The sequence below is a fragment of the Miscanthus floridulus genome, chromosome 19 (genome assembly GCF_019320115.1).
Source record: "Miscanthus floridulus cultivar M001 chromosome 19, ASM1932011v1, whole genome shotgun sequence".
NCBI classification, from domain to species: Eukaryota; Viridiplantae; Streptophyta; class Magnoliopsida; order Poales; family Poaceae; genus Miscanthus; species Miscanthus floridulus.
The window spans coordinates 78,578,199-78,602,762 of record NC_089598.1 but is presented as its reverse complement, the minus strand read 5'-3'; the positions used below and the strand labels follow the sequence as shown (position 1 = coordinate 78,602,762).

The window sequence follows — 24,564 nt, the reverse complement described above, 5'->3', positions numbered from 1 at the left end:
GTTATGCCCTCTTCAGGTCAACTCACAACGTACCAGTCCTGATGCCTATTGCCTATCTATCCTTGTTTGCTTCATCACAGAGTTCCCTTCTTGATTGGTTTAATGGAGGCGACTCCATGCTTTTGGTGAGCACCTCTTGAAGGCTGAACGGCTGAAGTTCTTCTCCAGGTCAGATTTAATCTCTTCAGGTGTGCTGCTTTCCCAGTATTTTAGCATCCTGCTTCCACTAAAAAACAGGTACTCATAGCAGTGCATCATATGTGTTCATGTCCATCCCTCTAAGTTGTTGCCTTTTGAGATCCAAAAATTAGTTGGCCCAAATAGTACTAGACTTTAGTCTCTTCAGCAGCTTTCTTAGTTTTGTAGACCAAAGAACTAATTTATTCATGCAGACAAGTATATTTCAAGTTCATGCTAAAAGGTGTATGACATTTCGAGTTAGTGGTTTGGGTAAAATTTGTACAGAAATTTTCCCTCAAGGTATTCATTCAATTACCAGATGATGAGTTTCTTCTCTGATTTAGACTAAAAGGGAGTTGGACTATATAACTTCGGAATTTTCCTAACATCCCTGTCAAATTATGGTTTCATAAAATCCACTCCCAACTATTTTTTATCCCACCTAGCCCTAAGATATCATTCCCAGCGTTTTGTTGTCAGGACTATTTGCTGCCAGCCCATTCAAAAACCTAAGATGGACGACGAACCTTTCAGACATTGTGACCTGGAGAGCATATTAAAGGATCCAAGTGCACAACCATATGATCTACGGTTACAGTATTTGAGAGATATCACAGATGACTTCTCTACTGAGCGGGAACTTGGTAGGGGTGGTTTTGGTGTAGTATATAAGGTAATATTCCATTTTCTTTTTCGAACACATATCATCAGAGTGATCCAAAACAATATCCATATTAATAAAAGGCTTTAAGCAGGGAATGCTACCAAATGGCAAAATGATTGCTGTGAAGAATCTTGTGTCATCGTCAGAGGTTCAACAAAAACAGTTTAAAAACGAGGTGGACAATCTAATGAGAGTCAGGCACCAAAATATAGTACAGTTTGTAGGCTATTGTTATGAAACATGGCTGAAATATACAGACTACAACGGGAAACATATTTTCGCAGAGAGGCCAAAAAGGTTGCTGTGTTTTGAATATATGCCTAAAGGAAGCCTTGATAGGTATATTTCAGGTATGACTTTCAGTATGGGACTTACTCTCCACATTGATTTCAGTGTTGGAAAAGCACTAAGGCACTAAGCAGTCAATAGGTTGGTGGCACCCATCCTAGGTGGGCACCTATGTGGGATAGGAGAGAGGATGATTCCCTTTTAAAACAGTGGTGTTAATTTGTGACGCAGAAGTATATATTTTTAAAAGTGTCATATGATCCCGATTATGTAGTTGTTAGTGTAATCACAAGAAATTAATGGTGAATGTTAAATTTTAATGACCATTCGATGTTGGCGAAAAGTCAAATTCTAACATCCATGCTATGTCATAAAATGCCTTAAAACAGAACAATTGGGGGAGTTTCTTGTTTCTTTTGGAATGGAAATTTTGTAGGTTGAACCTAGCTACACTAGTACTTTTGAAAGATATAAAAAGGGTGTAATTAATGCTGAAAGTTCCCATAAAAGGTGGGGTATGGGGAAGTGAATTTCAGGGCAGCCTTACCCTTTCATAATTCTGCAAGGAGGCTGGTTCGAACCCACCAGTGGAAAGACTCTACCAATGTGCCATGCCACAATACTTTTAAAAAAAATGCTATGACATTTTATAACAGATCATTACATGATGTTAAACTGCATAAGACATTCTATGTTATAAATGATGGAGAACATATAATAGTACTTGTGTGACAACTGACAAGTGTGATGATTTTTCAATTAACTTATTCAAATGCTCTCATTTTGATTCCATGCACAGACGAATCTAGTGGACTTGATTGGCCCAGTCGCTACAAAATAATTAAGGGGATTTGCTGTGGTTTACATTACCTTCATGAGGAGTGTCAAACTAATGCTTCCGTTATTCACTTGGATCTGAAACCTGCAAACATATTGCTTGACGACAATATGGAACCAAAAATTGCGGATTTCGGCCTATCAAAATTCTTTGATGATCAAAAGGTTCAAACTTGTGCTACAACTATTGCAGGCTCACAGTAAGTTTAATGTAACTTGACAATGCATTGCTTTTTAATGATCTTGTTTTGCAGCTCTTAATGTTTGAACTTCAAAATCTCATGTTGTGATGCAGTGGTTACATGGCACCAGAATATATATGGGACCATATAATCACAACTAAGGCAGACATATACAGTTTGGGTGTAATAATTATAGAGATGATAACAGGCCGCAGGATCGGACCTTTCGGTATTACTGTAACTTCCTGCCAGGATTTTGTGGAACCTGTAAGAAATTATGTTTCAGCATTTGAGATGGAGGTCCTTTGGACTAATGATTTTACACTTTTACATAACCATAGTATCAAACTCTCTGCTCCAAGCAGGTACTTGGGAAATGGAGAAACAGGTTTGAAGAAACACCAGGGCATGCATCACCAGAATTAGAATGCCAACAAATCGAAAGTTGCCTTCAAATAGGTCTTAGCTGCATCAAAATTGATCGAATGGAAAGGCCTACAACAAAGGAGGTTATTGAGAAGCTTCATAGATGGGAAAGCACCAATTGCTATGCGAGCAATGAGGAAAATTCACATAAAGACAAGGTATAGCTCTTGTGGAAGTTAAGCTAGGGGTTTGCTTAGGAATTTATTTTACAAGAATACGTAGTAGAGCACATGTTTGTTTTTGTTCACTTCTAGGTAAATATCATATATACCCATAAAGAATAAAGAATATGTGCAAATGTATTTTGATATTTAGCACTCATACAAGAAAAAGTACATTGGTGAATGAAATTCCTATGTCTTGTTTCCTTGTGCTTAACATCTAAACCTAGTTTTGGTGGTTACCTATTTCAATCATATATGATGAGAGCTGTAACCTTCCTTAGCTAAAAAGTTTAGGTTATAAAGTTTTGACACTATCTGCCAAAACTTAAAATATGTTATAGACTATCTTCCTATAACTTGTATCCTACCCTGAATGCATATAAGTCGGCATGCTTCCATCAGTTCACATGGAGAATTTTGTAGGTGCTCTAGTATTACAAAATGTTTAAAGTATTAAATAGTACTTGGACATGTACTTGGTAAGATATTACAGTGTATACTGATATTACATTACGAGCTAATTTGGAAGCAAGGGGGAGCTAAACCCAGGGAGGGAAAACCTCCCATGGAGAATCAATTATCTTATTCAAATGACATCCCCATGGATTTCTCCTCCTAGGAGAAGTCAGGGATTCTAAGGGGATTTGAGTTTCCAAACTAGCCCTACATCTTTTCTGAGGGAATATTACACTACTTCAGTGATAGAACTGATGGAAATTTATGTGAAATGTATCTAGATTCGAAATTTATGTGAAATGTATCTAGATTCAGTCACCCAGTGAATTTGGGATATGCCAAAAAAAGAGAGAAAAAACTCAGGAAAGTTTTCAAAATTCTATTACCATTCAATGCAAGGAGTTCTTTGCTGCAGATTGTGCCCACCCCAAAGGAGTTGCTCGAGATCAGCCCTCTTGAACTTCGCTTTTCCTTGGAGATAAACAAGCGGATACCTTGCATTGTAAAGCTAACTAACAAGACAGATGACTATGTTGCATTTTATTTTGGGCTTATGATGGCAAAGAAAAACTATTACATTGAACCGACTAGTGGCTTTCTGTGGCCACAGTCCACATTTAATGTAGTTGTAACAATGGAAGAAGAACAGGAGTTACAATTGGACTGGCAGTGCAGCGATGAATTTCTCATACAGAGCATTGCCGTTGAGAAGTATATGCTCACATCAAAGCCTATCACTGCAGATTTGTTTGACAACATGTCAAGCAATCTGGTGAATAAGGTAAAGCTGACGGTTGTTTATGTGCCACCAGCCGAACTACCATCCGCATCACATACTGGGTCTGAGGCAAGGTTTTCTTCCTTGACATCATCATCGAATTTGGACAGCATAAAGAGATTAGAAGACTTTCCGGCAAGTTCCTTTGAACTAAATTTCCAATTGTTCTATTTAGGATTCTAGACTACTCAAGTTATTACTTCCCAGTTGATTTTCTCAAAACCTTTGTGAAATGCAAAACTACTAATGTTTTTGGACCAGAAGTCATCAGCAAGTAGGTTGAATGTGATTTTGTATTTTCTCTGATCACCAGGTTGAAAGAAGACCTTTTGCTACGGTAGTTGAACAAATCAAATTTCTTACTGAAAGTAACTACCGCCTGCCTATGTACTCACCTTTTTTCATAGAATGTGGTTAAAGAAGTTAGCTATACATTATAGTAGCTACGCACTTGCTATAATCTGTTTGCAAACAAATAGGTTGCTAAAAAGGTGGAAATTTATCATTTGTGTTGGCATGCTGTGGCAGCTGCATTGCTACAGACAACATTGCATACAGCATTGTTATACATACACTAAGGGCCTATTTGATTTGGGGCGCCAGGGTGGCCCTGCGCTCCTGGGCTGCAAACTCGCGTGTTTGATATCCTAGGCCCACTCGCGAGCCAGGCCGGCCGGGTGCAAAAAACTCTCTCTCTCTTGGCTGCCAGGAAACGAAGATGAAGTCCGTTTTTCGGCGGCCAGTCTCGCTTCGGCGTGGAAGCGCGAGTTGGACTCACCTCCCGACTCGCGTCTCTCTCTCACCGCTCGCTTTCTTCTTCGTTGTCGCGTGCCGCCTTTGCTGCTCTGGCCGCCGCCGCCACGCTGGAGCAGCAGACGGCGCGAGGATTGATGGCCGTGCTGCGGTCCTGGGAGGCGACGGGCTCGGGGTCAGCAACGACGCGGGCGGGGGCGGGGTCCCCGGGTGGTGAGCGGCCGAGCTCGCCGCGCTGCGGTGTGGGGGGCGCGCCGCCGCCGGGGGCCGCCGAGCGTGCAGACCTGGCCAGGCCTTCGCCGGGGCCACCGAGCTGGCTGGCCTGGCCGCGCCGCCGCCGGGGACCGCGGGAGCGCGATGGCCTGCCACGCCGCGGCCATTGCCGACGTCGCCGCGGCACAGGTGGGGGCGGCGCCGAGCCAGCGTGCGAAGGCGTCGAGCGTGCCGGCGTCGGCGCGGTAGTGGCGCTGCGTGAAGCGCGCCATGTCTGCCCAGGTGAAGTCCGGGTACCGCCGCGGCTGCTCCTGCTCGCGTGCGGCAACGGCAAGGAGGCGCGGCAGCGGGCGGCACCACGCGGTCCTCGCGCGGGCAGAGGAAGAAGGCCAGTGACCGGCGCTCCCGCTCCCGGTGCACCACTTCGATTCACGCTCGCGCTGCTGCTCAGCGGTGGTGAGGCGGCACGCGACGTCCGGCCCGCAGCCAAAGCGAGCAGGTCCGCAGACCCTTCTTCTCCCCTCGGCCAGCTCCACCATGGTGAGGAATGACGAGCTCACGGGCGGCCCCGGCGCCGGTGACGGCATCAACGGCGCGCTGCTCTTTTGCGCCGTGGCCAAGGAGAAGGGCGTGCCCACGCTGGTTCTGGGGCCGCGGCGGCCGGCTCCCGCGCTTCCCTCCGCCTCTCCCTCCCCCATCTTCTTCCTCCTGGCCTGCTGGGCGTATGGAACGGCGTCCATCACGTTCGCTGCCGCAGCAGTGGCGCGAGAGAAGAGGAGCGGCGGCGATGTGCCGGTGCTGGGTGCCGACGCCCTGCACGTGTTCGATGAAATGACAATGCCAATGTATGGGGATAACCTTACCATGTTCTAAGTCCAGGGGTCATCCTACTCTTTTGTACAGACAATCAAACACGATCTTACGTGAGCTTGGCTCTGCAGGAACATGCAATCAAACACAGGCACTTGTACCATTTGGACCTGACTCTGGCTGGGCATAGCCAGGCGGCCATATACCCAATGTTTTCAAGTCGTCCAGTCGAACCTAGTCGCCATGGGACCGACCAGGAGACTAATCACGATTAGTCGTCGACCAGGCCGATTAGTCGAGCCTAGTCGACACCTGGTCGTCCTATATATCAGGACATATATATAATATACCTACTATATATATACCTATATATACTATATAGTATACACAATAAAGCAAACATCAAGACTACATTAGTGTTTAGCTGGTGACTTGTGGGAGTTGTTTTCTTCTCTTTTCTGCCATGTCCAAAGGTCCATATTCCTGTCCCAAACTCCATTTCTTTGCTGACTTGCTGCTAGAAGCCTAAAATACCAAAGAAGACCATAATTAGCAACACTAATGTAGTCTTGATCTTGACACAACTCAACAGCAGCACTGCTGCATTAGCAAGCACTGCTGCAGTAGCAAATAACTAGCATTTAGCAGTTAGCACATAGCGGACCATAGCAGCCACACAGCCAGCATATTACATAACCAAACAAGTTCAGTACACATAAGCTAAAGTGTTCAACATATAGTCACAATCATTGACATTTAACAGTCCAACAAAAGTAGGCAACTAGCCATCTAATTAAGCAAATCAACATTAAAATTGAAGCCTCCATCTCCATCTCTAGTTGGTCCATCTCCAGTTTCAGTTGGTGCAGATTCTTCATTCGCCTCCATTGCTATTGCTGAATCTACATGCTGATCTTGGTCTTCATCATCAACTTCATCAATATCTTGAGTCGCTGTGTTCCTTGGACGCTTCCTGTTCCTAGCATAAGTACGCCTCACAGGGGTAGCAACAACAGCACGAGTAGCAGTAGCCCTAGGCAAGTTACGTCTCTTTAGACCCTGAGTTGCACCAATAGCCTCATCCACAACAGCCCAAGTCATAGCATCGCCACCACCTTCCTGAACTGGTTCTAGTTCACAATTTTCATTGACCCATTCATTTTTCTAATGAAATTCATCAAGCAAGAGTGGATTGCATCTCTTTCCTTTGGAACCTAGCTCTCTAATTTTTTTTAAATCTGTTTTCCATCTTGCGGGGTTGTAACTGACATATACCAACTTATTTAACCTTTGGTGCTCTAATCGGTTTCTCTTTTTTGTATGGACCTACACAAAATATAATGCAGAATCACATATCAATATTACTATCATACTTAATTACTCAGCAGTAGTACACTAGCACTTACAGCAGAAAATTCACTCCAACTACGCTCGCATCCAGATGTAGCGCAACAAAGGCTTCCTTTTTGCTAAATATTCTAACCCTAACAGGCCAAACTGCAAGCCCAGTAGCCCACATGTCTGCCCAGTTAAACATGCCCAAAAACAGAGTAACCAAACTGGTCGTCCCTGTCCTAGTCGGACGACTAATCACGATTTCTCGTCGACTAATTGGACGACCAGCTTTCTGGTCGAGCTAATCGAGTCGGACCTCCTAATCGAACACCAGGAACCGATTAGGACGAGTAATCGCGATTAATCAGACGACTTGAAAACATTGCATATGCCAGAAATCAAACAGGCCCTAAGTACTTCACACAGGCTTTACATAGCTAGGTGCATGGTTTCAAAGGTGACTAAGCATCCAGGTGAGTGCTGGGTCTGCCTGGACGCCTAGGCGATGCCTAGGCAACAAGGCGCCACTGTTTCACAAGGCGAGCTGGGTACGCTTGGACGCCTTTTGGCTCCTGCCATACACCCTAGCATCGCCTCATCTCTAATATCCCACAAGATGGTAGCAAGATTAGGAGAAGAACCCTAAAACATACAACCATTCATATGTTTCAAAAACCACCATGCCACCAACAGAACCAAGAAGTGGATGCCCTTGAAATACCTCAACACTTCCTTAATTTTGGGTGAAATCAAATTTCATGTGTTGTTTCCCTACTTAGGCTCTGTTTGTTTTACCTTGCAGATTGCAGATAGTTACAATCAGAGACCTATTAGTTTCAGCTTGCAGATTTTAACAGCCTTCAAGCTGCAATCCACATTCTGCAAGCTATAAGGCCTTAGTGCTTATGCATGTAGTATCCAGAATATAACTTAAAACTGTTACTGCTTATTTCATTTCCTCATCTTTTTCATATTATTTTTAGTTCTATATAAAGAATCCTGTTGCTTGATTTTTTTCTCAGCTTGTACTATGTAATTAACAGGTCTTCTGCTACCTTGTACTTGTTCCTTTTCTTATGGATGCATAGTTGTCCTGTTACTTTTGATCCTCATGTTATACAGATGTAATTTCTATATCCTGACGTGGCAGTTTTGTGCTCCAGGAAAATCTCAACATATTGACTATGTGTATATCTCATGACCTGGGATTCATCAATGGTAGGCCTACTGCAGCTGTTATTATCTACAGGTGCCTTTTACACTGGAAATCATTTGAAGCTGAAAGATCTCTTATTTTCCACCATGTTATTCAGATTATGTCGTCATGGGAAAAAGAGGTAAGCAGGACAGATTTGTTGAGTATTATAACTTATGTTAATTAATATTCTATAAGGTAACGGCACATGGGCACCGAGATTGAAAAAAACAAAAAACTGTCAGCTTTTAGCAAAAAAGTTCACCAATTTCATATTGGGGGCCGTCATACCTAACTTCAAAATCAATTTCACATATCATCAGGGTAACAGAACTTCAAAATCAGAAATAAAGTACATGTAAAGGGGTACGAAAGTTATATGTGACATTCCATTTTGTGCTAGGGGCCAGCCGGGAGCCTGGGCTAGGGCGGCGGCGGCTGTTGGGGCGGCGGTGCTAGGGCAGGAGGGCGGTGGCGGCGTGGGCAGGGAGGCGGAGCTAGGAATAAGGGAAGGAGCAATTGCTCAATTCTTGCTTAAGATTGAATGATTACATCTCCCCTATATTTAGTCCCTATTGGACTTGTTTCCCAAGCAAACCTAGAGGAGGAATCCTTATAGATTTGGACTTCTCCTTCCCAAACCAAAATTGGATTATTTCCTAAACAATCCTGATATCTTTTCATAAGCAAATCTCAAATTTATTTTCCTAATTTTTTATCCAACCTCCCATGTATTCCGGATCCCCTTCGGACGCTAGAGGTTGAGGGGCGGCAGGGCCGTGCCCCCTGGTCGCGGTCCCTCTTGTCACGCGCAGGAGGCGCCCTAGGCTAGCTAGGGCCTTGTGCTGGGCCTCGCTAGGCCCACTAGGCCTGACGTGGGGGTCCATATCGGACGTGACATCTCCCCCCTTCTCCACTTGATGCGTCCTTGCGCCGAATCATTGTCCAAGTGTTGACGTCGTTAGCGGGTAGTGATTGTGCTATGGATGTCGCCTGGATGCAGAGGTTGGTAGTGGTTGTGCTGTGGATGTCACCTGGATGCAGAGGTTGAGGCACCCACGTATCACTGGAGCTCGAATTTTGTTGTCGTGGGTTTGGTCGATGATGAACTCGAAGGAGTAGCGAAGGATGCTGTTGTAGCCGTGGAGGTAGTAGTGGTGTGCCCTTGTTGCTGATGTAGCGCCGTGCACCTGGCGTGCTCTTACCAGTATTGGCCGATTGATGCCGGCGTCCAAGGTGAAGTAGGGCAGAGTTCGATGAGGTCGCTTATAGCTGCGTATCATGTTGTTGGCGTTGGGGAGTATGTAGCCCGTCATGTGGCGGCAGATTGTCGTTGTGACTTGTGTTGGTGGTGTCATCGAAGAAGACGGTGGTGGCGGCGGGCACAATGCCTTGCGGCCACGGATGTGTCAGCAGGATGCTCGCCGATAAGTTGTAGGTCGCCGCTGACATTAATGGCGATGTATAGAAGCCTACCGCGAGGAGGCGTAGATTCTCCGTGTGGCCACAAAGCAGAAGAGTCTCCAGTAGATCCGGCAATAGTGGTGATGAGGCTGGAATGTAGAAGCGTCCGTCGAAGAAGAGTATGCCTCGGTCGAGAGACCAGGCCCCAAACGTTGCGTTGTTGATGATGGCAAGAGCTATCGTCCTTAGCTCTGGCAGCTGCAATATTGCTTGACGGAGATTATCGAAGACGGCCGCCCGGCTGCTGATTCTGTCGAGAGCGTTTGGTTGATGCGGCGTTGTTGCCTAGGAAACATCGCAGTGAGGAAGAGGTGGTGGGGAATGTGGTCGAGGCACGCCCTGTCTTGGCGCCGGTAGTATTGATGTTGGTGCAGGTAAGGCGAGGACATTTTGCAGGGGTCGGCGGTCCTGGATGTTGTTGAAGGTGATGGTGCGCTCGCCCCTTCGGAATTGCATCTCCAGCAACGCGAAATTCCAAAGGATGTTGCCGATGTCGGCAAACCATGGTGTGCCGAGGATGACGTCGACGTCGTTGCTGAAGTAGGGCGTGATGTGGAACGTCTCGTTGTTGATGTGTAGAGGGATGTTGTAGGAAGCGCTTCAGCAAGTGATTTCGGTGCCGCTGTCGACAATGATTGTTGTGTTGATGCGGCGCTCCATGATTCCCACAAGCCTGGTGAAGTTGATGTCAGTGATATTGTGGGTAGCGCCTGTGTCGATGAGGATGCGCACGCCTTGGCCGAGGATGACGCCAGCCAAGAACATGGTGCGCCAACCACGCACACCTGAGTTATGGATGCCTATCATCATCATGAGGCTGGCGTCGATGTCGTCGAGGTCGTAGTCATTGACGAGCATGATGTTGAACAAGTGCTTGCACTTGTGGCGCGGGTGAATGGCTCGTCGCAGTTGAAGCACAGCCCCATATGGCGGTGCTCTGTCATCTCCTCCGGTGTTAGGCGTTTGAAGGGGCGAGTTGGGGCAGCTGGTGGAGATGTAAAAGTGGTACCGGTGCTGCGGGAGTTGTAGTTCGGTACCTTTGGTGGGAGGGTGCGTGCTGTTGGCTGTATCATTGAAGTGGACTTGTTTGAGTCGGCGACGACAGCAGCCCTACGTTCGTAGGCCTGAGCTAGTGACATGGCCATCTCCATATCCTGTGGTTTCTGGAGTTCCACATCCGTCTTTAGTGGTTCGAGTAGGCTGGCGGTGTAGATGTTCACTTGTTGCTGCTCATCTAGTGTCCCGTGGCGGCGAGCCACGTGTGCCAGGAAGCGCTCCGTGTAATCGTCGACAATGCTAGTCTTCTGGAGGGATGCCAACTCCCCTAGCGGGTTGCGTCGAGTAGGTGTAGGTGGTCTGAAGCGCTCGTTGATGCAGCGAGCGAAGTAGGCCCAGTCGGTGATTGTTTTATCCTGTGTGAGCCACATGTACCATTGTTGGGCGCCGCCTGTTAGATGAAAAGAGGCATACCGGACTTACTCGTTTTCTAGTGTTTTTTTCCTCTAAAAAAATTGCTCGCATCGATTAATTCATGGTAGTGGATGAAAGGTCCTAAATGGCTAGAGGGGGGGTGAATAGCCTATAAAAATTTCTACAAAGACACTAGAGCAACATTGTTAGATAACTAAATGGCGAAATGCGTCTTGCTCTATCTCTACTCAAAAGGCAAGCCACCTACCAACAATTCTAGTCAATTATGATCACTAAGCACTCAATGGCTATGTCACTACTCGCTACACTAGTTTTTGAACAGGTCAGCAAGGGAGTCCCCTACCTATTTTTTTGCTTTTCTATTAAATGAAAGAATGGAATATGTACAGAGTTACAAAGCCACCAAGGCCAAAAACTAAAAAAGAGGAAAATATTACATTTAGCTCCTCCCTGAACTTCAATTTCCAAGCATTGACATTGGCTTGACCATTATCGAAGATGACATCGTTTCTGGTTGTCCAAAGCACCCAGCAAGCAGTTATGAATCTCTCTCTGAAAATAGAATGTCCAAAATTAGTTCTAGCTAGAATAACCATATCAAGTGGTGGCAGGTTCAGGTTCCAATTTCTAGGGATTCTGTCCCAACATTCCTGGTTGAATGGGCATTCAAAGAACAGATGAAAACATGTCTCTTCTTGATTTGTGTTACACAGCACGCAGCTATAATCATCAAGTGCCATATTTTTTCTCCGTAGCAAGTTTCTTGTATTGAGTCTGTCTCTTATAAGGAGCCAAAAGAAAAATTTATGTTTGCCCAGGTTGCTTGATCCCCAAAGCCAGCAAAAAAGAGGAGAGGCTTCTGTGTGCCCAATTAGGATCTTGTAAGTTTTTTTGGTGCTATATCTTGCATTACCCCAATTATAGGTCCAGACATCATCTATGTTTTCATCCCAGGCTCTGTCTTGTAGAAGAGTTTGAATATCAGTCAGTTGCTCAGCTGCTTGGGTGGACAGTGGTAGGCTGAAAGTGGTGTTCTCTTCATGACTGAGAAAAAATCTGAGGGAGCACTTTGGCTTTTTGGTGAAAGAAAATAACTGAGGATATATTTCCCTGAATGCTTGCCCTGACCAAGTGCCTGACCAGAAGGGGACAGTAATCCCTTTGTTTGGATTGCAGGAGGCAATACTCTCAAATTTATCAAAAAGTTTGATCACATCCTTCAACCAAAATGAGCCTACTAGACTCCTGAGTTGAGGGGGTGTTTGAGTATTGGCATAAAACTTTGTCCAGGTTAAGGAAACCCATGGAGTATCAGCTTGGTTGTAGAATTTGTCCAAATACTTCATTAATAGAGCATTGTTCTGGCTGTCTATGTCAATAATACCAAGCCCACCTTGATCCTTTGGTTTACGAACTGTTTCCCATGCCACTAAGCAAGATCCTTTTCTATTTATATCTCCCCTGCTCCACAGACAGTGTTTCCTATAGATATCAATTTGTTTGATAACTTGTGGTGGGATTTTCAGGCTGCACATGTAGAAGGTAGGCAGAGCAGAAAAAACTGAGTTCACTAGAATCAGTCTGCCATTGTAGGAGAGGAAGTTACTGATACCTGTAAGTCTTCTCTCTATCTTTGAAAGGAGGGGGGAGAATTCCTGTAGGGTGGGTTTAGTGGTGCCCAAAGGCAGTCCCAAATATGTAAAGGGCATACTCCCTACTTTGCAGCCAAAAGTGTTGGCAAGATGGAGGGCTCTGGGTTCAGTGGTGTTAATGGGCACTAAGAAAGACTTGCTGAAGTTGACATGAAGCCCAGTGCTGTCAGAAAAGGACCTTAAAAGGCCCTTCAGGTTGAACAGGGTTCTGGCATCACCTGGGAGGATGAGCACAGTGTCATCAGCATACTGTAAGATTGGATAATCCCCACCAAAACTGTCACTAAGAGGGTGCTTCAAGGTACCATTTTGCCATGCTTTGTTTACTATTGTCTGCAGCAAATCACCAACCAGCACAAATAGGAGGGGAGATAGGGGGTCTCCATGTCTAACACCTCTTTTACAATCAAAAGGTTTGCTAGGAATGCCATTTAGGCCCCGTTTGGCACCGCTTGCATTGGCTCCGGCTTATCTGACACCAACACTGTAGCAACACTGTAGCATGAATCTGGTTTCCTCTCTCCACCTTTTTCTGTGTCACTGTAGCATGCGGGGGCAAGCCAGGAAACCGGCTTCTCCGGCTCTGATGAACAGTGCACGTGTCAGTGAGGGGGAGAGGAAGAGAGAAAACCGGCTTCGTGCTACAGTTTGCTATAGTGTTGTTGTCATATAAGCCGGAACCGGTGAAAGCCGTGCCAAACGGGGCCTTAGTAACACAGTGGAGGACCCAGAGCTCAGGATATTGTGAATCCAGTTGATCCATTTATCTGAGAACCCCTTGTGCTTGAGTATCTCTAGGATGACAGGATGTTCCAATTTATCAAATGCTTTTTCAAAATCCAATTTCAAGATAATGATTTCTTTCTTGGATTTATGACATAGGTAGAGGAACTGAAAGGCCCATGCCAAGCAATCCTGTATTGTTCTTCCTTTGATAAATCCATACTGGTTTGGATGAACAAGTTCAATGATGACACTTTGTAACCTTGCTGACAAAATTTTGCCATTTTGGTAATGCACTTGAGTGAATAATTCAGTAGGGAGATGGGTCTGAAATCATCAACTGATTCAGGATTCTCCTTCTTTGGAATTAGTGCAATTGATGCAGAGTTGATACTTCTTAGATCAATGTTCTGTGAGAAGTCCTGTAAAAGCCTGATGAAATCATTTTGGATGATATTCCAACATTTCTTGATAAACAGACCATTGAAGCCATCGGGCCCTGGTGCATGGCTATTTGGCAGGCCCTTTATCACCATTTCTATCTCATGTTGACTAAAGTTCTCATCCAAATGTTCTAGGCTATGTTGATTCAGCAGGGAGCTGAGATCATAGGCTATATTAATGAACTCACTGACTCCCAATCTTAGCTTAAATGCTGTCCACAACAGATGTGCTTTCTGCTCATGTTCAGTGGTGCTGGTGCCATCAGACTTGACTAGACTTACTATGAAGTTTTTCTTATGTGTTATGGTGGCCATTGTCGACAGAATATCGTCAGCAGTCCTCCGAGGGGTATCCCACGGAAGGTAGATTGATCGGCAGAAGTGCGCGTAATCAAGAACAAGAAGGCAACAAAGACACAAGAGTTAGACAAGTTCGGATCGTCAGCACGACGTAATACCCTACTCCTGTGGTCTGTTGGTTTGTAGTGGCTATCGTATGATATATAGCCGGGGGTAGGGTTACAAGTCGGTTAGATCTAAGAGATAACCGGTAAGTAATAACAGGTTACAGGAATCACGGGATCGAACATATCCTAACAGATCTCATAGCATCTTCAGGATATCGTCCTTGATGTCTTGCGGTACGCGCCGAGCAGTACCGTGCACCGTAAGTCTTCGTCTTGTGGGCTGGACTACCCCTGGCAGCGCAGCCCATGTAGTCTGCCGTGGGTTCTGGGGTCGTACCCCCTACAGCTAGTCCCCGAGCGTCTTGTATCCTTTGAGCAGCGCCGTCTTGAACAAGTCCGACCAGTTTGACGTGAAGCCGACCAGTTTAACTGGTGATCCGAGCAGTGAAAGTCGAAGCCGACCAGTTTAACTGGTGACCTGGACGATGAAAATCAAAGCTGACCAGTTTAACTAGTGACCTAAGCGGTCAAAGTCAATGTCGACCAGTTTAACTGGTTAGGAGACCTCGGACTTAGCCAAGTAAAGCTTGCCAGAAGGATGTAAGGTGCTCAAGATAAAATTTGAAAATTCTTCCACTTAGGAGAAGTGTAGCCACTTAGACTCCGTCAATAAGGAGGGTAAATCAAGAAATAAGCACTACATTCAGCGCCAGGTGAGGTGTAGCCACTTAGTTCCCGAGCCTGGCAGTAGGTGAAGTAGTCACGTGGTGCCAGGGTCCAAAGTAGTAGTCTTCAGGTGCTGGCCCAGTCCCCAATGTCGCTGGAAACCAGTGTAGAAATAAATACAGTCATCGCGAAATGACGTGTACACACGTAGTCCCCGGGCCTGCTGGAAGATTTTGAAGATATCTTGTAGTAGGGTCAAAGAATTTTTAATGAAAGCTTGCCAACGTCATCTGCCATGTACTTCACAATACCCTGGGTGTGCTGCCCAAGATCAGCACCCTGATCCGAACAGCATGGAGTAACTTGATAGCACACCGATGAGACGTAGCAAAATCCGAGCACCAAGGGAGTCCCCAGCTTAGCTAGTGACCCTTGCACGAAAAATCCGAACACCGAGGAGTTCCTAGCATATCTGGCGAGCCCCCAGCGTAGCTGACGATGAAGCCCATGCGATGAGCAATTCAACCAACTGGTCGGCGTCGAAGTGAACGCCGAGCAGGAGTGAGTGCCGAGTAGTCCGACCAGTTGGTTGGCGGTGAAGTCTGTCCGATAGGTGATCCAACCACCCAGACGATGATCATCTTGTCCAGTCCCTGAACGTAAGCTCATTGACCGAGCCGTGCCCCTGCGAAACAAATGTGTAGAATAGATAGTACATGATGTAAAAATAAAATATATAAACTCGACGATGAAGAAAATAGTGCGGAGTAGATAAACACTATGTTTGAAGTGATCATATTTTAAATATGAGTAACTTCCTTCCAGTTGGTTCTGTATCGCATCACCAACCCCGATTAGCCCATACTCCATAGCGTAGAGTGCTTAGCATCCGTTTACGCGTAAGAGCACAGGCGTCGTCGAGGAGCCACTGCGGACCATCCATAACGCAGAGGGCTGGCGCTCGTGCACGTGTAGGAGTGAGATCGAGAATAGGGCTGTTTCTAGTAACGCAAGTGAGAACGTGGCTGGTCGGCGAGTTGATGAAGAATATCTTAAATATATTGCAAACATTAAGTTTTCTTTTGGAGATGTGTTTATATTTAATATAAATTGTCCAGCCAGTTAGTGTGTAGCTGAATCTCCAGCCCTAGGTAGCCTGTTAACCATAGCGCAGAGCGCGGAGCCCGTTTGCGTGTAGGAAGAGCAGGGCGTCGCTAAGGAGCCGCTGCCGACCACCCATAACGCAGAGGGCAGACGCTCGTGCACGTGTAGGGAGGAGCCGGAGACAGGGCCGTCTCTGGGAACATCAGAGCATCAACATGGCTGTTCGGGGATTTCCCTTAGGCTTAGCTGTATGTCATCTTTAAGATGGTATACATGAAAGAAAATCGGTTGGAGAATAAACATGGACAAAACAGCTCGGAGAAACATCATGGAGATATATGAAGGTTGGAGAATATTTAGAAAAATGTTAAAGCATGACTTCGCTTTAGACAGAACATCTGGTCGGTGGCGTATGGTGTTATCTGGTCGGCGTGTACGAAATTGTCCGGCCCTCGAGCTTTCCGAACTGTCATCATGGCGGCAGTCACGGTTGTCATCATTGCGACGCGGCAGGTGATCGGAGCGAGTAGTCCGGGTGATGTCGTCCTTATGTTACTGGTCGGCGACGCGGGCAGCTCGCTTGACGGCTCGGACGGTTCGTTTGACAGCTCGGACGGGTACACGGAGTCGTAGGTGAACGGACGTAATCAGAGTCTGACGGAGTCAATCCGTGTGGGGAGGCGAAGTCCTTGAGCGTGTCCGACCGAGGCGAGGGCGCTGTCCAAGATCTTCCTTGCATGCCTGAGATATGTGAGGTTGCCAGCATCTTTGGTGGAAACACTGCTCCACATCGCGCTATCGCCGGCCGCCTTTCCTGATTGCTGGTTGTCGTGATCCATGGAAACGATCTTGCGTATCTGATCAGAAGTCATGAGCAACAACAAGATGTGATTAGGTTTCTCCCAACCGAATCATGCAGACATAAGGATATATCTGGAAGTATAATAACAATATTTAATTAGGAAGCGACTTGACTTAGCTTTCTTAGATTGCTTGACTCCGATCTTGTTGTCGAGTGTTGCATCTGTTAGAGGCGCATGGTTGGCGTTTCTGTTGACGCGAGCTGCGCGGTCCTCATCGGTTTCTCCATCCCGTGGAGGGCTGTCGACGCTGACATTAAAAATCCCGCCTCCACGGAAGGGTGGAAAAGGAGGTTGGACGGCAGCGGTTTCGGCGACAATCTCCGTAGAGCCCTGGGACTCAGAGTTTGGATTTTCCTCCAGGATGGTGTGGAGGGATTCTTCGGGACGTTGGCCGATTTGTAGCATATTGACAGTTGGCGAGAGCTGGTCGGCGATCGGGTCGACGAGAAGATAGATGTCTCCAATCTGGTCGGCGAATTTGTCCCTTAGGGAGTCCTGATGGATGGTGGCCGTATCCCCTGGAGTTTACCGATCAGCTTCCGATAGATTGGAACCGGAAGGTGGTCGGCGCCGAACCAGAGTGGTCAGAGCCGATTCCGTGAGGGAGAGGCCATCGGCGAGCTTCTGGCCGACCTGCTTCCTCGAGTAGCGGGGCAGCAGGCGGCGAGTTGTTGGTGAAAACGACCTCGGAGGCGGTTTCGAGATCGGATCTGCCGTTGCAGGTGTTGGTGTGGTTGGCGTAGAATCGATCTGCACCGGCTTGATGATCTCTCCGTCTCTGTCAGCATTGATGACCTAGGAGATCGATCCGACTATAAAGATCTGGCCGAGCTTTGGAGAGGACGAAGAGCCTAAAAAGTGTACCATCTTGTTCGTCATGGAAACAACACGCACATCCCTACCTGACGCGCCAACTGTCGACAGAATATCGTCGGCAGTCCTCCGAGGGGTATCCCACGAAGGTAGATTAATCGGCAGAGGTGCGCGTAATCAAGAACAAGAAGGCAACAGATACACAAAAGTTAGACAGGTTCGGGTCGTCAGCACGACGTAATACCATACTCTTGTGGTTTGTTGATTTGTATTGGTTATCGTATGATATTGCGTGTGTTTTGAGGTGGTCCCCTACCCGCCTTATATAGCCGGGGGGTAGGGTTACAAGTTGGTTAGATATAGGAGATAACCGGTAAGTAATAACAGGTTACAGGAATCACGGGATCGAGCATATCCTAACAGATCTCATAGCATCTTCAGGATATCACCCTTTATGTCTTGCGGTACGCACTGAGTAGTACCGTGCACCGTAAGTCTTCGTCTTGTGGGTTGGACCACCCTTGGCAGCGCAGCCCATGTATTCTGTCGTGGGTATCTGGGGTCGTACCCCCCACAGCCATTGTGTGGAAAAAGTGAGTATTTTCATCCCCCAGTTTTACCCATCTCACTGTATTGCTCTGTTTCCGGTAGATTCTTTTAGACTCAAGCAAGGATGCAAGGTGGTCTTTCACTAATGCTTTGAAGGCTGTTTCAAGGTCTGATAAAGCTCTTTGGTCTTCAAGTCCATCCATCAACAGTAGGACCCAATTGCAATTGTAAATTAGCTTACTCAGCTTTGAGAGGTTCTTTCGCTACACTAATTACAATTAAGAAGCTAAGCTACTCAACTAGCTACAACTACCACAAGCTCTACACAAGGTAAATACAAAATGAAATGCAAAAGAGTGGTAGAGGAGATATACCACCATGGCAAGTGATCAATCAATGAATACCAAGGAATACAATATGACACGATTTTTCTTCCAAGGTTCACTTGCTTACCGGTAAGTTAGTCCTCGTTGTAGCGATACACCCACTTGGAGGTTCACGCGCTAATAGGCTTCACACGCCTAACCTGCTACCAAATGCTGCACAACCACCACAACATGGGGATCCACATGCTACGAGCAATCTACTAGAGTTGTCTTTCGTGATCTCGCACGGGGAAGGCACAAGAACCCCTCACAATCCAGAGCCGGAGACAAACACGACCCTCCGCTCAATGATCCTCCCTGCCCTCAGCTGTCTAGGTGTCGGCAAACACCAAGAGTAACAAGAGAAATCTGCAGCGAAACACAATCACCAAGTGCCTTTAGATGCAATCACTCAAGCAATGCACTTGGATGCTCTCCAATCTCACCAAATGATGAATCAATCAAGCAAGACGAGTGAGACAAGAATAGCTAGGCTCACAAGATTGTATTCTCAATAGAAATGGCCAAGAGAGTGAGCCCAAGCCAGCCAACACGAATTTATAGAGGCCCCAAACAAATAGAGCCGTTGGGGTCACGCAGGGGCAACCGGACTTTGAGGCACGGTCCGGTCCCCCGATGGCCGCCACGTGGCCCTTCGTTCAACATCGTCCGTTGATCGCCAACGGTCACTTAACTGCGCATGCAAAGTTTGCTACAGACCGGACTCACTCACTAGGGTTGGGTCACTTTCTCACACGCGGGTCCGGAGCGATCCAGAAAGGATCCCGAGAGCTCCAGACTGACCGGACTCAGTCCGGTCCAGGCGACCGGACTCGCTCAGGGTTCGGTCCACAACACCCGCGCGCCACCAACACCTTGATCGGACTCACGCGAAGCGCCACCGTCGGCTCTGGTCGCGTCGAGTCCCCAGGGTTCGGTCTTGACATAATTCACATCGAGAGCTCCCATATGCTTTGGACTGAGTCCAGTGCCGCGCGTCCGGACCCTGACCCTGGGTCCGATCAATTCACTGTGCACCACGTGTCTCGCCCGCGCCAATGCCACTCAACCAGACTCTCCCGCGCGGGTCCGGTCGTGCCCCAGCGCAGGGTCCAGTCCGAGTGCCTGCGCTGCCTACAGGCTAGGGTTGACAACCGGACTCTCCATCCCTAGGTACGGTCCAACCGAGACCAGGGTCTGGTCCACCCTTTCTTCTCCTTTTCAACTCCAACTTCTTCACCCTTGCTCCCAAGTGCTAACCACAAAGTGTCTCACCTTTGTGTACATGTGTTAGCATTTTCACAAAGTATTTTCAAGGATGTTAGCACTCACTAGAATATAAATGCATATGCAATGAGTTAGAACATCTAGTGACACTTTGATAACCGCATTTCACAATGAATTTATCCCATCTTCATAGTACGACTATCTATCCTAAATTCACTCACACCCACTTGGTGTATTGAGTGGCAAAACAAAATGGCCCTATCAAACATACCTTTGCCTTGAGCCTATTTTTTTTCTCTTCTTTTCTAAGTCTAGAGCTTGATCATCATCACATGTCCACCAATATCACCATGGACTTCATCTTGCTCCAACACTTGGTCGTGGACCACCCTAGCTCATTCATCACTTTAGATAAGGATTAGTCCAAGTAGGTTTCATCAATTATCCAAAACCAAATTAGGGCTTTCAGTGGATCCTCTTTGCTGTCGAAGGTTGGGAACGACAGCTTGTGGATGCGTGGATGGAGGATTGGGAAAGAGCCGGGTTCTGGTGATTTATGTGGGTATGGTGGTTGGAGCGTGTTCTGGGAAGGTTCCTCCTTGTTGCTGCCAGCGACGAACAGCTTGTTCGTCAGTTCCTTCACGATGTTAGGGATGCCTGTTGTTGTGGACGTCTCCTTTTCCTTGATGAAGGCATGACCGGTGGCCTCCATGGCCTGCTTGGTTGCCTTCTCAAGCTCGTTGGCGGCGGCTTCACGTTCCATCGTTGCTTTTGCTACGGCGGCCTCAGCGGTCTCCTTTGAGCCTTCTTGCTCGATGTTGGTCAATCTGGCGTGAGCATGGCGAAGTTGTTCATGACCTCATTGAGTTGTTTGGTCAAGTCGGTGATTAGGGTCTCGAACATGGCTTTCATCTCCGTGATGGTATTGTTGTCGTCCATGGATGCGATGGTCTCCGAGATACCAGGTGTCAAGGTCTGATGGGGGTGGGGGGGGGGGTGCGGGGGGTCGGCCAAGAGCCTAGGCTAGGGCGGTGGCTACAGCTGTTGGGGCGGCAGTGCTAGGGCAGGAGGGCGGCGGCGGCGTGGGCGAGTGGGAGAGGCAGGGAGGCGGAGCTAAGAATAAGGGAAGGATCAATTGCTCAATTCTGGCTTAAGATTGAATTATTACATCTCCCCAATATTTATAGTCCCTACTGTACCTGTTTCCCAAGCAAACCTAGAGGAGGAGTCCTTATAGATTTAGACTTCTCCTTCCCAAACAAAACTAGTTTATTTTCTAAACAATCCTGATATATTTTTGTAAACAAATCTCTAATTTATTTTTCTAATTTTTTTATCCAACCTCCAGTCTATTTCGGATCCCCATCGGACGGGGAGGTTGAGAGGCGGCAAGGGTCGTGGCCCCCTTGTCGCGCCCCCCTCTGGTCGCGCACAGGAGGCGCCCTAGGCCAGCTAGGGCCTTGCGTTGGGCCTCGCTAGGCCCACTAGACCCGACATTGGGGGTCCAGAACAGACATGTGACATACTTAACATTCTAGAGATGCCAAAGCACAAATTAAGAAAATAATTGAATGACTTTCTTCAACAAATCTAATGATATAATTTTCATGTGGCCAGTCAAGGTAGTTTCAAGAGCACAAATTTGAAAAAAAAAAATCATTTAAAGAGAATAGAGGGAGTATTGAATATTCTTGTTCATTCCTACAGGCTCAGGACAGCAATGATAAGTTACCATATTGGCTCTCCAATTTATTTACATTGCTCGTGCTTCTCCAACAAACATTAAAAATATCTGGAGCGATTCGCTCCACTACTCAGGGACTAATTGGGAAGATGACTCAGGGACTAATTGGGAAGATGTTCACAGTAAGGCATCTCTCATATCTCTTTTTTTTTGTGTGTGTTCTTAGCAGTGCTGTTTTAGCTTGAAAATTGCTGATTCATTTGAATCATGTCTTATGAAAACCGAAGTCGACTCAAGCATCAGCACAAAAAGGCGGGGGCCCTTCCATTGAAGAAGCTAAGTATCCTGTTCTGCTTTTCAAGCAGCGGCTTACAGCATGGCTTGAGAAGTTCTATGGAATGATAAGAGACAATCTGAAAACAGAGATATCTCCACTGCTTGGTCTTTGCATCCAGGTGTGAATGAACTACCAGGATGCTTGCTAGTATTTTGTAACAAAAGGGATTAAACTTCAGGACCTTTTATGATAAAAGCTTATTTTTGCAGGCCCCAAGAACAGCTCGTGCAAGTCTAATTAAAGGAGCTAAATCTCAAGCAAATGCTTTAGCGCAACAAACTCTGAAGGCTCATTGGCAGAGCATTGTGAAAATTTTGACAAACAACTTGAATGTCTTGAAAGCAAATTATGTATGTAGTCTAAATATGAGTTCATACTTATTTCTTTGTGTAGGGATATACTGGCATGTCTTCTACTGTTTTCTTTTGAAAGAAACAAGCCTTCTGTTGATAATAGTTTTTGCAGGTCCCTTCGTTTTTAATCAGGAAGTTGTTCACTCAAGTATTTTCGTTTTTTAATGCCCAGTTGTTTAATAGGTAATATTCCACTCTTTTTTCTCTTTTTCCTTTTCACCCTTTCTCTTTTTTTTCCCACTGAAATAACCCATTAAGTTCTTCTAAGATAGTCATATCTTGCAGTCTGCTTCTCCGACGGGAGTGCTGTTCATTTAGCAATGGAGAATATGTAAAAGCCGGATTGGCAGAGCTGGCAGAATGGTGCATTTCTGGAACAGAAAAGGTATGAATGATCCCTTCTTATTTTCCCAGGCTACATAATTAATTTTTATTCTTATAGTATGTGGCGTACAAAGTACGCAGGTACTTCCTGGGATGAACTAAAGCATATAAGGCAGGCTGTTGGATTCCTTGTAAGTGGTCTATACCGACAGAATGTTTTATGTACGACTTCCTGGGAGGAAATTGAATAATTTAAATAAGATTGTATTATTAGGTTCTTCATCAGAAGCCAAATAAGACATTGCAAGAAATCACCAACGATCTGTGCCCTGTAAGTGTTTTTTTTTCAGCCCAATTAAAGTTATCTTTATCTACTGTTACGGCCTTGTTGCTCATTCTTTTATTACTTTCAGGTTCTTAGCATACAGCAGCTGTATCGAATCAGCACAATGTACTGGGATGATAAATATGGCACCCACACTGTTTCATCAGAGGTAGTAATGTTATACTTAATTTAATTGCCAGTCCATTCAAGTTTCATATTTACTGCATGAAACAGTATTGCTATCAATGTTATTTACATCTAAAGATACGCACCTGATGACGATGGAAAAAAAAACTGTAGGTCATCTCAGAAATGAGATTACGGATGACGGAGGACTCAGAAAATGCAGCCGTCGATAGTTTCTTGTTGGATGGTGACACAAGGTTTATCTCCCTACTCCAAGTTCAGTTACAATTAGGTTTATTTTTATTCGAGGGGAGTATTATCTAACGCTGTTCATGGCACTTATAATTACAGTATCCCTTTTTCGGTGGATGACTTATCAAGGTCAGAGACAGAATTCGACGTAACTGAAGTGCAGATACCACCATCTATCGTGGAGAAATGCGCCATTGCCTCCCAAAAGCCAAACAATTAAGGACTAGCAACCTGCATCTTGTCCAAACAGTCAAACAGTGTCGAGCTTTGGAACAGCACGGCGAACCTCCACTATATTGTTCCTTCCAAGCGTTGTGTGTACTGTTGTGTTGTTGACTAAACTTTTCAGAATCCACAAGTTTGAACGGCTCAGACAGTTTTTACCTGCCTCGTCCTGTATCCAACAAAGATCAATTGCACAAACTAAAGAAGAAATAATGGTTGATTATATGGCCTCTTAAGATCAGTGCAAGCCTCAGGATAACGTAACACACCCGGAAAGGAACTGTTTTTTAAAAAGCTCTCTTGACATTCCTCTGGATTATTGCAGTTGCTCCAAAGCTCCTCTCAGGCTCATGTGTTTAGCCTATTCGCACATTTTTTTTCTTCTTGTGCTTAACACAAGAGTGAGCACCGTGAGTACGTGATCCTTTCTGCTTAGAACGGACCTCTTGGTGTGGATATTTTTTTCAGACAAAAGGATTTTTTTTTTCTCGGAAAGAACGGCGACTAGTCGCATCTGCTCCGTGTTTTGGGCATGACTGTACAACAGTACGAGGACTTGATGGCGGTTGGCAACGCGGAGGTGAGGACAATTCCACGGGAAACGGGTCGTCGTCGCCTCGTCGGCACGAGCTAGACCGCTGCGCAGCGCGCTGCTCCTCGGCGTGTACCAGTATACCACATGGTCGCATCGTCCCACGACAAGTCGGCAAGCAAACCCCTTCCCACCGCGTGAGTCCGTGAGTCAAGACCACAAGATCATCACTCTCTCTTCTCCGGGCTCTTGCCAACGAACAACCAGCCAACTGCCCTCAAATGCCTAAGCCGCCTTCTTCTAACGTCAACTCTCCGAGCCAGGCCGCAGCAAAGGCTGGCGGAGGACGATCCAATACTTTGTAGAAGTAGCAGCTCTAGCTTCTCGGACGGAAGCCTTCGCCAGGTAAGGGCTCGCT

General features: G+C 46.3%; 1 protein-coding gene across 8 annotated transcripts; it reads left to right on the top strand.

The window, feature by feature from the left end:
* LOC136527210 (myosin-17-like) lies at positions 1 to 24,285 on the top strand. 8 transcript variants are annotated; one of them, XM_066519838.1, is made up of 18 exons: positions 1 to 168; positions 715 to 853; positions 936 to 1,194; positions 1,932 to 2,169; positions 2,265 to 2,418; positions 2,493 to 2,735; positions 3,613 to 4,110; positions 8,250 to 8,423; positions 21,696 to 21,854; positions 21,960 to 22,127; positions 22,219 to 22,359; positions 22,475 to 22,545; positions 22,648 to 22,747; positions 22,821 to 22,877; positions 22,961 to 23,017; positions 23,100 to 23,180; positions 23,312 to 23,394; positions 23,489 to 24,285. In XM_066519838.1, the coding sequence occupies exons 3-18, from the start codon at positions 939 to 941 to the stop codon at positions 23,607 to 23,609; spliced, it is 2,601 nt and encodes an 866-aa protein (XP_066375935.1). In that variant the 5' UTR covers positions 1 to 168; positions 715 to 853; positions 936 to 938; the 3' UTR covers positions 23,610 to 24,285. The 8 variants fall into 8 exon arrangements, 7 of the variants coding, with proteins under 7 accessions (XP_066375935.1, XP_066375934.1, XP_066375931.1 ...); XM_066519837.1 differs by having other exon boundaries at positions 661 to 853; positions 2,517 to 2,735; XM_066519834.1 differs by having other exon boundaries at positions 661 to 853.
* The last annotated feature ends 279 nt before the right edge of the window (positions 24,286 to 24,564 follow it).

Coding starts and splice junctions, on each gene's coding strand:
- LOC136527210 (XM_066519834.1), top strand. CDS start 695: ATGGACGACGAACCTTTCAGACATTGTGACCTGGAGAGCATATTAAAG. Junction 22,360..22,474: donor ATGTCTTGAAAGCAAATTAT/GTATGTAGTCTA, acceptor TAGTTTTTGCAG/GTCCCTTCGTTTTTAATCAG. Junction 22,878..22,960: donor GGCAGGCTGTTGGATTCCTT/GTAAGTGGTCTA, acceptor TTGTATTATTAG/GTTCTTCATCAGAAGCCAAA.